Source organism: Hippopotamus amphibius, chromosome 12 (assembly GCF_030028045.1).
Source record: "Hippopotamus amphibius kiboko isolate mHipAmp2 chromosome 12, mHipAmp2.hap2, whole genome shotgun sequence".
In the NCBI taxonomy this organism is placed as follows: Eukaryota; Metazoa; Chordata; class Mammalia; order Artiodactyla; family Hippopotamidae; genus Hippopotamus; species Hippopotamus amphibius.
This window is the reverse complement of record NC_080197.1, coordinates 93,138,858-93,156,021: the sequence shown is the minus strand read 5'-3', so window position 1 is coordinate 93,156,021 and position 17,164 is coordinate 93,138,858. Positions and strand designations below refer to the sequence as shown.

The following is a 17,164-nucleotide window of genomic DNA, read 5'->3' as shown; positions in this document are numbered from 1 at the left end:
AAAATTCCACCTCTGGATATTTTCCTGAAGAAAACAAAAACGCTAACTCAAAAAGATATATTCACCCTAATATAAACTGCAGCATTGATTACAACATTCAAGATAAGGAAGCAGGACTTCCTGGGTGGCACAGTGGTTAAGAATCCGCCTGCCAATGCAGGGGACACAGGTTCGATCCCTGCCCAGGAAGATACCCATGCCACGGAACAACTAATCCCGTGCACGGCAACTATTGAGCCTGCGCTCTAGAGCCCATGAGCCACAACTACTGAGCCTAGGTGCTGCAACTACTGAAGCCCACGTGCCTAGAGCCCGTGCTCTGCAACAAGAGAAGCCAGCACAATGAGGAGCCCACGCACCACAATGAAGAGTAGCCCCCACTCACCACAACTAGAGAAAGCCCACGTGCAGCAACAAAGACCCAACGCAGCCAATAAATAAATAAATAAATGTATTTAAAGAAAAAGATATGGAAGCACCCTAATTTCTAAAAATAGATGTATAGATCAAGAAGATATAGATAGATGATAGACAGATGATAGATAGATGACAGATAGAGACAGATATATGCTGTACCCCTTAAACTTATACAGGACTGTGTGTCAATTATATCTTAATAAAACTGGAAGACAAAACATTTTTAAAGCAGCCAACTATGCAGCGACAGATGCCAAACCGTCCCTGGTAGTTGGTTTCAAAGCCGTCACCACTTGACACTTCGGAACTGCACCAGAGTTTACTATACATGTCCCTATTACTCTATCTGCATCATACAACCGCCAGCAGTTTTATTCCTTAGATCGACCTGCGCACCACCATCTGCTCCCATATTCAAATTAGACCCAGTTTCAACTGGATCTAAATTTGAAACTCAGTTGCATTTTCCAGGAGCGAAAAGCTCTCAGCTTCCTTTCTTGGCCTCACCTGTGATGAGTCTCCTGTTACCACAATATACTTGCAGGGTGGGTTTCTGCACTTTTTGATTGCAGGAGGCCTGGTTGAAGGATCACAGAAACTTTCATTCACTTGCATGTTTCGTGCATCCACGCACTTCACTTGCCGATGTGTCTCCTGTTTCTCACACGATGTTGAACACTAGAAATACAATGACGAAATGAAGAACACATTCTTTCACCGAAGAGCTGCCTGAAAGTTTACTCGAAGATACTCACATCCAGCCACTCTCCCGCCACCCAATGGTATTGTATGCAGTCCTGATGCCAACATTGTCTCTGAAAATAAGGCCGCGTGGACTGATCGCACTTTTCTTTCGCCACGCGACCAACGCCTCCGAGTCGGCAGTACACATCCCTTTGCTGAACTCCAGAGCCGCAGGTCACAGAGCACTACGAAGAAGCCCAAAGGGTCTGAATAGTTAATTAACAAATACCAAATTATGTAAAAATAGCAACATAGAGCAAAATTATATCATGTATTAGATAGAAAATACACGCAAGAAGTATTTTTAACATTGTCTAGTCTGGAGCATCTATACAAGTATACAAATAGATGTTGTTTATTTTGCAATACCTATTCAAGCCTTATGGAAACTGTAACCAGATTCTCCATCCGAACTGATAGCTCTTTCTTCTGACTTAAACATAATTCATATCTATAAAATTTACTACACACACTATTCTAGTACTATATTGCTTTTGAAAATTATTTAAATCCTTATGCTGTATGCATAATCTCCCTCAAAGCAACAATAATTTCCAAGTTTGGGTTCTGGTCATGTTTATACCCGTGGTCTCTACTACAGCTTGAGGATCCAAATATTTGCTGATTTGTTGACTCACGATTACATTTCATTGGAGAGGTGTTTGAGGAAACTGCGTAAACTTAGTTTACTTAGATAACACGGTCTTAACCTCTTCAGGTCTCATTTGTCTTATCTATACAAAGAAGATCTTGTGTTATTTGTAAAATTTCATAGAACATGTCACACACATTTATTCCTCGACAACAGCTCTACAAAGGAGATATCAGGGCTTAAGGGCCTGAGACTAAGACATGTTAAGTCATTTGCCTGAGCTGCTGCCTGGAGTCGGTGGGGAAGCAGGTTTATGCTTACTTCTTTCTGACTCCAGACTTTGAGCTCTCTCTGCACTGCTTCTGGAGGATGGAGAAGGACTTGGCAACCTCTCAGGGCTTTTTCAGCTCTGCAAGGCCAAGCCATAAAACAACAGAGCTTGACCACAACCAAGAGCTGTGATGCCAACATTAATAAAGAGTGGAGAACGTCTAAGGGTATTTATTTAATTTGTGAGCTTGGTTTTATACTCTTGGTTAATCCAAAAGGGGTTGGAGGCCATATTGAGTGTTATGTGGGGCCTGTTCCCAACTGTGATAGTATAAGGGTAAAAATTCAGGTTTTTCATTAAGGTCTCTATTTCTGCAGGATTCACAGAGTCAGTGATTTTCTTTTTCTCCAATAGTAAAAATTTATCTGCAGATTATGCTTTCACCATGAATTTAAAAACATTTAAAGCTTAAGAACTTAGTTCACCTGTTAGACTCGAGTTCCTCTTACAAACTCTTGCAACAGTTTTACTCTAGAGGCACCTTTAAATTTACTTTTCTGTCTTGTGTTTAAAAGTGGCGACCACCGACTTAAAAGAGAAATTTTATATTTTCTTAACTTATGAAGAATATTATGCATATCTACATCACTTACTTATATTGACCCTCAATTTATGTTTTAGCAGTTGAATTTTGCCAACTCATTGCATGTTTTCACAAAAAAGCCATGGTTCCTTTTATGGAGATAATAATACCTTAATGTGTATTTTGTGCAGGGCACAATATTAAGCAGAGTAAGATGTCAGGACATAGTTTAACTTGTCCAAATGTTTAATCTATAAAGTAAGGCTCCTGCAAACATTATCCAGTGTTAATTTCAGAAATACAAACTATATTCAGAAAACTTCCAACCTCTAAACCTGAAAAAAATTTCTGAAAAAAAGTTTCAGAAAACACAATTTAGCGCGAAGTTCTTTCAGACAAATATAATTCTCTATAGTTCCATAATCCAGAGTGGCTGATTGATCCTTTGACCACAGCATGCATTTACAAGAACCCACTGACATTATAGTAACTTCTATTGTGGACCTCGCCCTCAAAGGAAAAAAAAAAAAAAAGAATTGGACTACTGCTTGGAAGGACACAAGTAACTTTTATTTCTCAGCTTTTTTTTAGAGATAAGAGCACAAAAGACTAAACTGATGTGATATCAGATTCGAAAAGAGAATTCATTGCTTAAATGAAGTATTTCTTAGCCTCATGTTACCAAGAACCCTAACTGCCAAGCCCAACAAACACCTTTCAAGTCTTTTCTTAGTTCATCTCGCTGACACTTTCAGCACCACTGACCACGTTCTGTTGAGCTGTTCTGGCATCTGTGATTGAAATCCCCCCTGGATCCAAGTACTGTCCTCTTGGAGTCCTTAACTGACTCCGTTTTCTCTGTTTAGCCTTTAAATGTTAGCGTCTCCCAGGGTTCTGTCTATAACTTGCTTCTCTTTATACCCTCTGAGCTCTCTCTCTGAGCAATTTCTTCTATGTCCCAATAATTTCCAAATCTGTTCTCTCCAGCCTTGATCAGAATTCTGACCTCGCCATTTACATTCTCTTGTATTTACAAGAATTTTTTTCATGTATTGACAAGAATTTTCATGTGTTTTCTACATAGATATGTCAAAGCGACCTCAAATCCAACATTTCCAAAGCAGAACTTATCACCTTTGCCCATCAGCTCCTCTTCCAGGCTGTGGATGCTGTGAAGATATGATAACTCACTCTTAAGTCCAGTGACTTATTAGAATGACCTCCCAAGGTACGGCTCTAACTCCAAAATAGGCACCCTTATTCAACAGCTTTATTGAATCACATTTTTATAAGCCTGTTACATTTTATCTTTCTTTAAAAATCCGAGTAACTCATATGAAGGCAGTGTGAGTCTGTCATTATAAGCATGACATAAATAATTGATTGGAAGGCACTAACTCACCACGACTGTGTAATTTAACTCAGATAGGAAAAATCAGCCAAATTTCCTATTTATGCGTAAATGTACTACAATACTGCATAGCTTGGTGCTTTAATGACTTGACAGTGGACGTAGAGAAGGTAAATTTTAGCCAGTACACAGGTACTGTAGCCATTTTAGCTACGGTAGAGCAGAGATGAAGAAATGTCAGAACATGCACTGCCAAAATGGGTTCATTATGGCAAACTCACTCTGCTACTTAATAAACAATTATTTTAAATGTAATGGTAAGTCCTATCTTGATGCATTATTTATACTTTTTTTAATGGATTAAAGTTTTGATTTTATTATAGTCAGTTATTTGTAACTACAGTTTATTTCAAGTGAATCAATATTGTAGCAGTGATATTAGCAGTAGTAGAGGATTTTGAGTTAGAAAAGACCCTAGGAATATCTCATTCCAATTACTCTTCAATACTGAAATCCATTTTACAGCAGTATTGAATGAATGAATACCAAACCTACTCATACTTCCATAGCCTCAGTATGAGTAAATTCACTATATCCTGAAAGCAGTCATTCCGTTTTTGGATAACTCTGAAGTTAGCAGACACTCTCCTATATTGAGCTGAAATAGTCTTCCTTAAACTTCCTTAAACTCTACCCACTGTCTAGAACCTGTCCTCCTTACCAACATAGAACAAATACATACTTACTTTCATGTGAGAAAGTATGAAGGTGTGAGGCCTGGAAAGGTGGCAGCTATTTTATGACCATTAGGAGCTGATCAACAGAATCACAGAAATGCCAATCCAGCACCCTGCCATTGTGGAGCTACTGAATCAGACTTAAATCTAGTCACCTTCTGGTTTTGTAATGTAAAGAATAAATTTCTTTGAGTTCAAGCCACTAATAATCAGGGCTTTTGCTACTTGCAACAGAACACAGTGGAGATGACACAGAGTAGTTATAACAATTCGATTGTGTTTCTCTGGGGATTTGGTCATTTGTCAAGACTTTTCTTATAGTGTGGGTCCCAGAATAGCTACTGTTCCCATAATCTGACCAGAGTTTATCAGTGCAAAGTTCTGAACACTCTTCATCTATTAATGTAGCCTAATATGTTGCTAGTGATTTAAGCAACTACACCATATTCAATACTTCACCAATTAAACCCTCAGTTATTTTCCTAAGGTGTGTAAAATCCATATATATCTTACATTTATGCAGACTTTTTATATATAAAAAGACTATACTATACAGTATAAAAGACTACCCTATACTATACAGACTTTTTATATATAAATAAACCTGCAATTAACTCAACACAACGGAGAAATTACATTTCTGTCGAATGCATTGTTATGTGTCGTCCAGTGACATTCTGCAATTGTTGACTTTAGGTGCCTTGTAAGACGGGAGATACATTGCTAAGGAAGTAAAAGACGTCGCTAAGGAAGTATAAAGATGAATTCATGTAAAATAACAGTAAAATAATTATGACAGCAACTACAGTAGGGAAAACTCAGACCAATGTCCAAATGTTCACCCCCCATCATTCCTGACCTGTGACCTGCACAAGCTATTCAATATGTAACCCCTATAAGCCATTGTTTCCTCACCTGCATCATGAATAATACCTACAGTTGGGAAGAATACAGGAGTCTCTCAGCAGTGTTGGAAAGTTACTATCCCTTGCTGCTTCCTTCTTATTTCTATTTTTTTCACTTTTCTTAGAGAGATACAATAATTTTTGCCTTGAGAAGTTTCTCGACACCTGCCTCAAACCAAAGGGTATTAGTCATCTCAGCCCACTCAAAGACAGACCATCTTAAGTATCAAGAGACATGATAAAGGAAGAGAGTTAACAAGCAGCATAGAAATTTAAAAACAGAATTGCTGGCACTAGCTAGAAAAGATTGAGCACAGTTCACCCAGCCCCAGAACAAAAATATATCCTCCCTGACCTTGACCGCCAGCCTGCGTTCTTGGAAGAAAACTCACATAACCTGGATGTAAAGATGAAGAGGTTCTGCATTCTTGGTCAGGGGCTGTGGGGACTTAAGATGTACTATCTTTTTAGATTATAAAAGATATATATGTATACATCACAATTTTTTCAAATATGACTATTTGAAATCAAATATGATTTAAATCAAATATTTATATATGTATCTTGGAAATATAGAAAATATGGAATTACAGAAATACAAAATCACTTGACCATTTAGCAAATTAGCAAATAGTTTCCAAAAAAAAAAGTTTTTTCAAAAATAGTTTTAGCATTTAGCAAATAATTTCCAAAATTTTTTTTTCAGTTTAGGGGTTTTGGGAAAGGGGGGCATTAGCCAGTAGACTTGTGAGATTTTGGAATTCATATCACCTTTGGTTCCAGCTCTGATTTTAAAATACTAGAAAGGAAATGATGGGTCCCTGAAAAGAGGGACCAAGTAAGTGGCTGCTATCATGTGGCTCTAGATTCAACAGAATTGCCAGAGATTCTTTAGGTATCTTTTCTGAGCTGTCCAGCAGGTTTGTCATGATCAAGGGGAGGTGAGAATTCTGGATGATTTTTTTTTTCTGGGTATAAAAACTACATTTGGATGGCACTAAACTAAGCATGAGACCATGAGCATCTAACCATGCTAGCCTTAAAAACTTGAATTTACAAGTGAAGCTGGTATTCCCAAATAGGTAAAATTAGGTGAAAACAAAAACAAAAACAAAAAAGCCTGGTTCCAGAAAGAGGAGGATGAGGCTTTTTTTCTTTTTAAATGATTGCAGTATTTATGTTGCCTTTAAAGGTATACATCTGGACCCAGGGGACAAAGGACTCTATATAGCAATGTCTGTTTCTGTTTGGCTGCAGTCATTAAAATGCATTACCAAATACTTTCATTTAAAAAATGATATCAAATACCAAATGAAGAGTGTTAACTTCAAAACTCATATGAGCACCTCTGCGGTCACAGTTTGCCAAATGAGTCTTTCCAGTAGAGGTATAACGTAAAATAGTAATAAAAAGAAATTATTTTATAGTGAGTGATTCTATTAAAGCAATGGTACAATTTATGCAGTCAGAACAAAGTAGCAACCAGTGATTATCTCGTAACTACCTCTGAAATTACACTTCTGTTGAATATATTATTATATGCAGCTCACTGACAGCCTGCAATTGTTCACTTCATGTGGGTACTTTTTATAGAATAAATCAAAAGCCATCAGCTTCACAAGTGGTCATTTGTTTCTGGCAGAGTTTGGGGGACTGTGTGAGTGTATGAAGCTAATTTCTGTGACAAGGAAAACCAATTCAAAGAGAAGAAAGCCGAGTCTGTACAAAAGCATCTGTGTTTTTTATAGTCTTTACATATTCATATCTGTATCTTAGAAACCCCTGAAATACATGCCTTTAGTGAATCTTATGTACTTTCAGAGTTGGTGGCAAGCCAAGGCCAAGATGTTAGCACCGATGATGGATTCACTGTTGTGGGGCTGGAGGTCAAGTGTCAGGAAGTGTTCCTCGTGAATTGCAACCACAGCAGCTGCAGCAGCTGCAAGGCAGCAAAAGAATCCCGGGGATCCACAGGGATGCCGGTGGCCAAAAAGCAGAGTCTCTCCCACTTCCACTCCCATCCCCCAGAGGCTCCTGCCTGATGTCAAAATTAGAAGGTATCCGCCATGTGCTGGATGCAGTGCCTATAAAGTGTTTCCCCCTCCCAGGGAAAGCTACTTTGCCATTATTCTGCCACATCTTGGTCCAGATAACGTAAAGCAAACCCCCACTTTAAGCAAAACCACAATACAACAAGTATATAAATTAAGAGATGGCAGGTCTTTGTTTGCAACTAAATTACAGTATTTATAGTAAGAACTATTTAGCCAGATACTAAGCTGTGTGCTTAGTGAGCAAGATATCCATTGTATCTAAGATTCTGTGACCTGAGATAATGCTGAAGAAATGGCATAAGTTAGGCTTTAGACTTACCTCTTAAATACTACGGTAAGTCATAGAAGAATTAAGAGACACGACAATATGAATTCTTCTAGAGCTCACACTATATGTAAAGTAAATAATGGCAAAAATATACGTTGGGAGGTCATCGTACACCTGGAAACAGATCATGGTGAACTAGATTGGGTTGGTTGCCATGGAGACTCAAGAATTACTTTGATGGGAGATAGAGAAGCTAGGGAGTCAAGAAGCTGTGGGGTCAGTGGAGACAGGATGGACCCAGTGTTTCTTTCTTGAACAACTTAATAGGCAAGAGTGGCATTCACTAAACAAAACAGGTTAATGGGAAATGTCTTAAATCATGGCCTCTGCTAAACCAAAAATAACAATAATAATTTTATTTACTGTACCAAAATTCAATGTAGACGCAAATGCTCAGATATATATTTTTTTGTTTTGAGATGAAAAACAGAGATGTTTGTCCCCAGTTTTCGGTCAAATATTAATGACACTTCTCAGCACCTTAATGCTTCACAGAGGCTGATTCTTCTACACAGAAACCTGCCATGCTCACTCACTTTGGGAACTTACTATTCAAAAATAATGATGCGCTGATGCTGTCACTTCAAAAGCTGGTGCCCTGCCACCAAGGGTCTGATCTCACGGAGTGAAGGATGAAAACTTAGCGGCCCAGGGGAACCCCACTTCTAGCTCATGTCTGAACCGCTATCTTCCTAACATAGCTCCAACATCCGAGACAAGGAAGTTCCCTCAGCAGAAGATGCGTTTCTTTTTCCCATCATAGGACTAGCTCCTTTAAGGAATGGATAAATATCCTGAGATATTGCTGAGAGCAGCAGGATAGCTTTGCTGAAAGCCTAGCCCCAATGAAATCAGGCCTCAGGAAATTATTCTAGTTGACATTTCTGGCTTCATGTATAGCTTTTCCTCGTCAATATTTTCCAGGCTGGTCTTTGCTGAACAACCACATTCAAATCTATGCCTTTCCCAGTTGAGATTTGGGTCTTACTTCCGTAGTGTGCCAGAGCAGGTATCCATCCCCCCTCTTTTATAAACTGAGTTCTTAGCCTTGGTCTCATCTCTGTATCAGCTTCATTTTTTGCTGAATCTTTCCAAGTGTGCCTACTCTGGCCCTAGACCAGGTGGGCTCCCTAGTTCTGTCATGTCCCTGATTCTTCAACCATCTTCAATTACGACCCATCTGGAACTTACCAGTCCCTTTTCCAAGTTGCAACCTCAGCTCAAATTCAAGACTTTAGTGTGGAATCAAGGCAGTTACTAAATACATCATCATATATATTTTACTGTTAGACCACCTGAAATAATATTATAATCATCAGTAGCCTCCCTAGTATTCAGTAACAGAATTTCTTGTAAAGTTTGCAGCCACAAAAAAAAAATCAAAAGACTAATTGGTTATTAAGCTATGAACTTAGCAAATGGGTTAACACTGTACAGTATTAATTCAGAGCATAGTGCAAAAAATGTGTCATAGAATAAAACACATTTAGTGGAATAAAACTTTCTAGGTTTCTGAAAGCATGCAGGATGAATTAAGACTTTCTTTTTAAATGCAAAAATACATATATAATCCTAAAACATCTTACATACCTCCTTCCATCTGTTGGCTTTCCAGGAAGGGCATCTGACAGATCTGCAAGCTTTATGAGTTCGAGGTTTCTGTAGATGACTGCAATATTTTTCTTCTAATTTTCTGTGGGACTGGTCAATGCAAATAACCTCGCGGTACTTTAAACCTTTACCACAAGAAGCTGAGCACTGGAAAATAAATATGAATGCACTTGATTCATTTTTTATCTTGACTAATTTATGTTTATCTGCAAGAAGTGTGAAATGAAGCAATCAAAGCATCATCGCTTTGATATTTCACCAGGATATACTTTGATATTTCTAATGAGAGAATTCAGAATTTACCAATCTGCCCTCAACCATCATTGATGTTGATATCATAAGGTATCCATTTATTCTATTAAAATGTATTGATTGTCTACTATATGCCAAGCACCCTTCTGGCACATAAATGCTTTTGATATTTCAAGGTTAAAGACTATCTGCAGCAAACTCCTATTATCACACATATTCCAATAAAATTTGCTTTCAATTTTGTATGGTCTCCACCTATTCAATTTTTAACCCCATATGTCTTGCCACAGTGCAAACTATGTTCTGGATGTCAAAAAAAAAAAAAATACAAAGATTTCTCAATGTAGGAAACTATGAGAAAGCAGAATTTTTTTTAAAGCACAATTCAGTTTGTTTTTTTGCATCGATCTGACATCTGTATGTCCCCATCATCAACTCTCCAAAATACGTAGTAAAAAAACAAACTAACTAAAATCTCTGTAAAGATATAGGTAAAACAATGACTGGACTTCATTTCTCAGCCAGTTGCCACTTTATGAGTGGGGCCAGTGCAGAGGGGAGGAAGGGCTTGGGCTCTGGCCCTGACCACCAGCTCTGCCACCTACTAGCTGGGTGAGTTGAAGCATATTTCACCCCCTATCCAAGCCTCAGTTTCTTCATTATAAAATGATGATAATAATACCAACATTACTGGTTCATTATGAAGATTAATATGAGATAAAGAATACAAAATGTCTAATCCAGTCCTGTACACATGGTGCATCTTCAGTGAATATATTACCTTCCTCTTCTACCATTTTCCTTCATATACTCTAAGGACGTTGACAATTTTCAGCATGATATATGTACCAGGGAAAAGTTAAGCAAAGAAGATATGGATTCCAGATAATTCCTCTCATTCCTCTGAGACCGCTGGCTACACATGGTTTAATTTAGAAACATGTACTGAGTTCTGAGAACATTAGATAATATATTATGCATTTTATGTATATTATGAGTTCAAAGACTGACTCATATAGACTGTTAGGTGCTTAAAATATTTTAAATTAAACAATGAATAGTTTGGGGGTAATTTATCTTTATATATTACCCACAATACTATATCCCATTTGTGTAGACAATTAATTTAACTTGGTGCCTTGATTATTAAGATTTATTACCATATCTGAGGTGTTCTCTTCCCATTAACACCTACATGCCATTTAGAACACTTTAATTCTGTGCAAATCACTAATGAGTCTTCATAAACTATATTACATGTACATCCTTTCCTGCTATTTTTTTATTTTTGTATTGAAGTGTAGTTGATTTACAATATTGTGTTAGTTTCAGGTGTACAGCACAGCAATTCAGATAGATATAGATAGATAGATGATAGATAGATAGATAGATATAGATAGATAGATAGATGATAGATAGATAGATAGATGATAGGTAGACAGATAGATAGATATTCTCTTTCAGATTCTTTTCCCTTATAGGATATTACAAAATATTGAGTATAATTCCCTGTTCTATACAGTCCTGTTGGTTATCTACATTATATATAGTAGTGTGTATACATTAATCCCAACCTCCTAATTTATCTCTCCCCTCACTTCCCCCTTTTGGTAACCATAAATTTGTTTTCTATGTCTGTGAGTCTATTTCTGTTTTGGAAATAAGCTCATTTGTATTTTTTTTTCAGATTCCACATATAAGCAATATCATATGATATCTGTCTCTCTCTGTCTGGCTTCATCACTTAGTATGATAATCTCTAGGTCCATCCATGTTGCTGCAAATGGCAGTATTTCATTCTGAATGCACCCGATCTCATCTTTCCTACTACTGACCTTCTCTTTCAGACCTACCTTTATGCTCTACTCCTCTTGGCCACTTATCTTGGACACTTCCTTGCTTGTTTCTTGACTGCATTGTTTATTTTTCAAAGAGTATAACATAGTTTACACTAAAAACATGACATACTGTCCATTTCACACATACAACGTTTTTCTCCTCTGGTGCATAGTATTTTTTCTAACTTTTAAATTGTGACTTTTTGAACAAAGGAGCATTGATTACTGTCCCTGATAGTCCCTTTTAAAAAGTAATCATTATCATGAATACTCATGCTATGAGCACAGTGGTACTTATGGAAAATGGAAAAATATTTACTATTTTATTCGTTCTATGAATATTATTGAGTTTCTACCATATACCAAGAGTAGCATATAAATATAGATTCATTAAACATCTTGCGCCTTGACTGATCCTCAAAGTGCTTGTAATCTAAATGACATCTATTACATGAATAATGCCAGAGTACATCTTAAATAATATTAAACTCAAAAAAGATCAGAATAAAAACACTACAAGACAGTAAAAACCATTAAGATAATAAAATAAAAATATGACTGAATTAAGAAAATTGTGAAAAATAGTTATTTCTTTATGGGATATTTGGTAAGCACTCAAAGAGGTGATATTTAAACTCAGTCTCAAACATATAGGTTTGTGGATGGACAAAGATGGATGGTCTTGTATATTTGTTTGATGTACCTTATCTAGTGCCCATGTGTCTCTGTTTGGCAAAATTCTCGTAGTTCATCAGTGCCAAGAATCCAAGAATCACACAGTAAACATACAGTAAACTGCTGATATTTCTGGTAAGAATGACAAAACTAAGTAACACAAGAAGAGACATTAAACTAAAAATTCTACCATAGAATTGAACAATACATTTTCTCTATAAGCAACATCCGAGTGGAATGTAAACTGGCACATTATAGTTCACTAGCAAAGTGAAGACTGTTTCTCACAAAACTCAATAGCCTCTCCTCATCGAACTCGAAGTCACCATTGAGTCTCTTCTTTGTTATTCTAATCTGTAACCAAGACTATTGTTAAATATAATTTTAAACATATTGCTTCTTTATTGTTTTCAAGAACTCACAGTAGATCTCTGTTGTCTTTAATGGTAAATCAAAACTTTCTTTATCCACCAAATTTCAGTCAACATCCCTTTTCAACCTTATATTCTGCTTCTTTTCAACATGCGACCTTTGCTCTACTTAGGTATAACAATTACTTTCTCTTTAAGGTGACATCTTCACTCACGACAGTGCCTGATTCATATTATTTTCTTTTACCTCAACTAATCACTTCCCCTGGTGCTTTCTAAACAGTACTTATCCTGGGACTTCCCTGGTGGCACAGTGATTAAGAATCCATCTGCCAATGCAGGGAACACAGGTGCAATCCCAGGTCCGGGAAGATCCCACATGCTGCGGAGCAACTAAGCCCAAGCGCCACAACTACTGAGCCTGTGCTCTAGAGCCTGTGCGCCACGAATACTAAGCCCACGCACCGCAACTACTGGAGCCTGGGCACCCAGAGCCCGTGATCTGCAGCAAGAGAAGCCACCACACTGAGAAGCCTGCGCACCACAGTGAAGAGTAGCGGCAACTAGAGAAAGCCTGCGTGCAGCAAGGAAGACCCAACACAGCCAAAAATAAATATAATTAATTAATTAATTAAAAAATAAATAAATAGTACTTATTGTTAAAGCTCTGAGTCCACCCCATGTCTAAGGTGAATACATATCAATCTTTCACTTCCCTGAACTCTTCTGTCTCATTCTGTTATTAGCACTTCATTATTTTCTATTTTTGTCACATACTTTATCCAGCCTTCTACAGGTCAAGGACCTTTAGGTCACCCACAAAGTGGAAGATACAATAAATGTCAGCTGATTAATTGATGTTGATCCTTGTTTTTATTAAACTCTAAAGTAATTAATAAAACAGTTTATATTTCCATGAAATATATTTATTGGATATTAAACTCAAAGTCTTCTAGGAAAGATAGAAAAAAGTATAAAATCAAAGAACTGCACGTAAACTATGCTGTAGTTACACTTTTAAAGTAGAGCTCTCTTTTCCCGAGATCTGAAAAGGAATAAGTACATTATTTTATCACGTCTGATGAATTCCATGTGGGGATTTAAGTAAAAGAGAACACGTTATGCAAAGAATTATGTTTTAGTTGGAATGGAGCAGTCATAGAGTAAATAACTAGTGAAACATTATCCTCCTTCTCTCAAACCACAATACATTCTGAGTTGTAAAGATTTCACAAAATAGCTTATTTGGTAGAAAGACCCAAACATGTCCATTCTTTTCCCTGGGACCCCAGTAATTCTTTTCATTTTTGTTTTTCTCTATTTTATATCCCTGATACCATACTATCCCCTCAAGGTTTTATTAACTCTGTATAATTCATTTCCAGTATTCCTGTCAAAACATTTTTTTTCTTTAAAATCACCTCTATCATCCTTAGTTGACAGTCCTGCTAATTCTTTCTGAGATTTTTCCGTGAATATTATGGAGCAATAGCTATAGGAAGTGGTGACTTTAAACACAGGTAACCTGAATTAACTATTGTTATAAATTAGGTGAAGACACGTACCTATTTAAGGAAAACAGAGCACTTGAAGCAAATGTAGAATTTGAAAACCCTAAAAATACAATAGAATATCCAGAATTGTACAGGTTGACTGGAACATTCAGTCCCAAGATGAACAGTTGGAATTAATGAGTCCATTCTCACATGATTAACTTTGGAACAAGCCTATTCTTGTTTTTCAGATGAAGATGTACATAATTACAGAGTGATTACTTCTGATATTGGAAGTGTGGATTATTGCTTTGTTTGTTCACACATAAGGATACTATAGAAGACTGAATGGACAATTTGTGAGAAACTTGTTGAATAATTTAATTCTTGACACTTAAATTGCAGGACAAAATAAAATAAGGAAATGAAGTTTATCTAGCTCCAGTTCTAGGAAATGAAAACCGTGGGGTTTCTGTGTGTGTGTGTGTGTGTGTGTGTATTAAACTTTCATAAACTGTAACGGCGATTGGGTCTCTATCCTCTCTGAAAGTAGTGGGAAACATACTGATATTGGGAGAAGTAGCATGTACCCTAATTAGAAATAAAATAGCCCTGAAAAGTAATTATTACACTCTACCTGTGCCAGGTATAAACTGCCTTTTATTAACAACAAACTGGGTAACTGTAGGTAATTTCTTTAATCTCACTCAACCTCTATTTTTCACATGTAATATTAGTAAAAAAATAACTATTTCATATAAACGTCTGGGTAAAGGTAAGGAAAAAGGAATTTTTTAAATGAGAGAAATGGCCAAACTTAGAAAACTCTAAAGAATTTGTAATGCTACAACAAAATATTAAAAAATATTAAAATTAATAAAGAATAAAAAGAATCCTGTTGATTATATGAAGGACAACCTTGAAAATGTCTCCCATAATGTAAAAGAGAATGGGAAGATGACATAGAGAGGGAATATTATTTCCTGGAAAACACTCTGCTCATTCCCAGCTCGCGACCTTTTGCGCATGTCATTTCCTCCAATCCCAACACCGTTCTTCCATTTCATCCCTACATATTTTTCAATGCTGAGTTTTAAATCTCGTTTGCTCTGCAAAAGCCTGCTTTGGCTGATGGAGGATTTCAGTCCAGGCTAGATTAGGTGTGGCTCTTATAGAGCTTTTATACCTCAATACGTAGTTACCTCTTCCATGTCTCTTTTCCCTGCTAGACTATAAAACTGGGAACAGACCTGCTGTAGGTAATCATGAAAAACAGAAAGAACCCAGAAGCACTTGTTCCTATTTTAGTATGCTATGACCATTCTTCTTCTCAGAAGAAGAAATAATTCCCGTGTACCATGAACCATAGTTCTCCTAAAATAATAACTATTCCACTGGTGGTACCTAAGCTGATTTTAAATGGTTAGGTTTTAAATTTAATGCTTATTTTACATAGTAATGATCACCCTCAATTTTAGCTATAAAGTTAACTAGCTATTTGGGAAAAAAAAAAGAAGACAAAAAAATGTGTGATCTGCTGAATAACAAGTGAAGTCAAAGTTGAGTAAGAATTAATTACTCATGGGATTTATTTTAATTGTTTGACTAGAAAAGCAGCGAGACTAGAAATTTGACTAGAAATGTCTATTTCACTTGCTACTGAATAGTGTCATCTATGGATGAAGGAATATATTTTTGTTTCTGTGTTCCTCATGTAAACTTTAGCTAAATAACTCTAAGAATAAGTATTAAAATGAATATTTGACACTTTATATTAGAAAATGATTGTTAGAAACACAATATTAGAAAAACGCTAACATCAACTGTAAGTTCTACATTAAATATTTTTAAAGACTATCAAGATAAGCAACCGATCAGTGAAAGCACAGATGTTAAAGAAAAACTTAGCAATTCATATAGATCAAGGTTTTTAATTTAAAATTTCCTAATTAATTTGATATATAGCCCAAATAATTTCCAGTTCTCTCTATGGACTTCAATCAGTAAATTTGGCAATGACCCCATTGTTTAAAGTGAGCAGAGATCAGTTAGTCATTCAAGGTCAATTATTCAGAACTGGAAGTAACTTGTAATAATAAAACTACAGCTTCCTTAACATTCCTCTTCATTTGCTGATAGAGAAAATATTTAAACAAGTATTACCAAAATTTGATATTACTATTGTAAACATTTTATTCAATATTATGGTTTTTCTCAAACCATTTCAGGGATAGTTAAAAATAATGACATTTAGGTTTTCAGCTATTGGAAATAGCATAATTTGACTTAATTTTAGTTTTCCAATATGGTTATTATACAAAAAATGACTAACAAGAAAATACAAAACTAAATAAGTAAATAAAATTAAAATGTGAGTTAACATTAATGAATTTCACTTTGCTTTTCAAAATTTTTGGAATTTTCTGTTTGTTTTTTGAAACATAATTGTTGCCATCAAACAATCTCATGAAGAAACAAATTTTTACTTTATTTCTAGGTATCACATTATCTCTTTGTTTCTTGACAGTAAGGTCCACAGTCATTTGTTGAAAATGTAAAAGCTCATAGCCAGATGGCAGGGAGTCACATACATCCGATTGCTTACTGTATGCCAGGTATTAGCTAGCCTCCTCAGACAACCAAGGAAAACCTGCTATCAAGTGACAAAAGGGTTCACAGTCTTTTTGTTTTAGAAGAGCTGAACTCACAGAAATGCAGTCATTACACATTACAAATCTAAGTCCAAATATACCTTCTCACTACAGATCAGAAATCCTTTCCATCAAGACAAGTGCAACTGAATAAGAAGCATTAATTTACAATGAACAAAATGGAGTGGTTTTGACTTAAACACAAGTGTATATAGTAGCTAAAACATAATCAGGTATTTGAAGTGTCTCTCTTGAAATAATTTGAGAGGATTAGTTGTGGTTTTCTTTGTC

The 17,164-nt window shown here is 36.2% G+C and overlaps 1 protein-coding gene across 1 annotated transcript in view; it reads right to left on the bottom strand.

The window, feature by feature from the left end:
- ADAMTS20 (ADAM metallopeptidase with thrombospondin type 1 motif 20) overlaps positions 1-17,164 on the bottom strand; it is a 173,562-nt gene that overhangs the window by 33,573 nt on the left and 122,825 nt on the right. The window contains exons 29-31 of the mRNA XM_057703425.1: positions 9,573-9,740; positions 1,173-1,346; positions 925-1,095 (exon numbers count right to left, since the gene is read on the bottom strand). Coding sequence (XP_057559408.1) covers positions 925-1,095; positions 1,173-1,346; positions 9,573-9,740 — 513 coding nt within the window. The remainder of the gene's footprint in view (positions 1-924; positions 1,096-1,172; positions 1,347-9,572; positions 9,741-17,164) is intronic.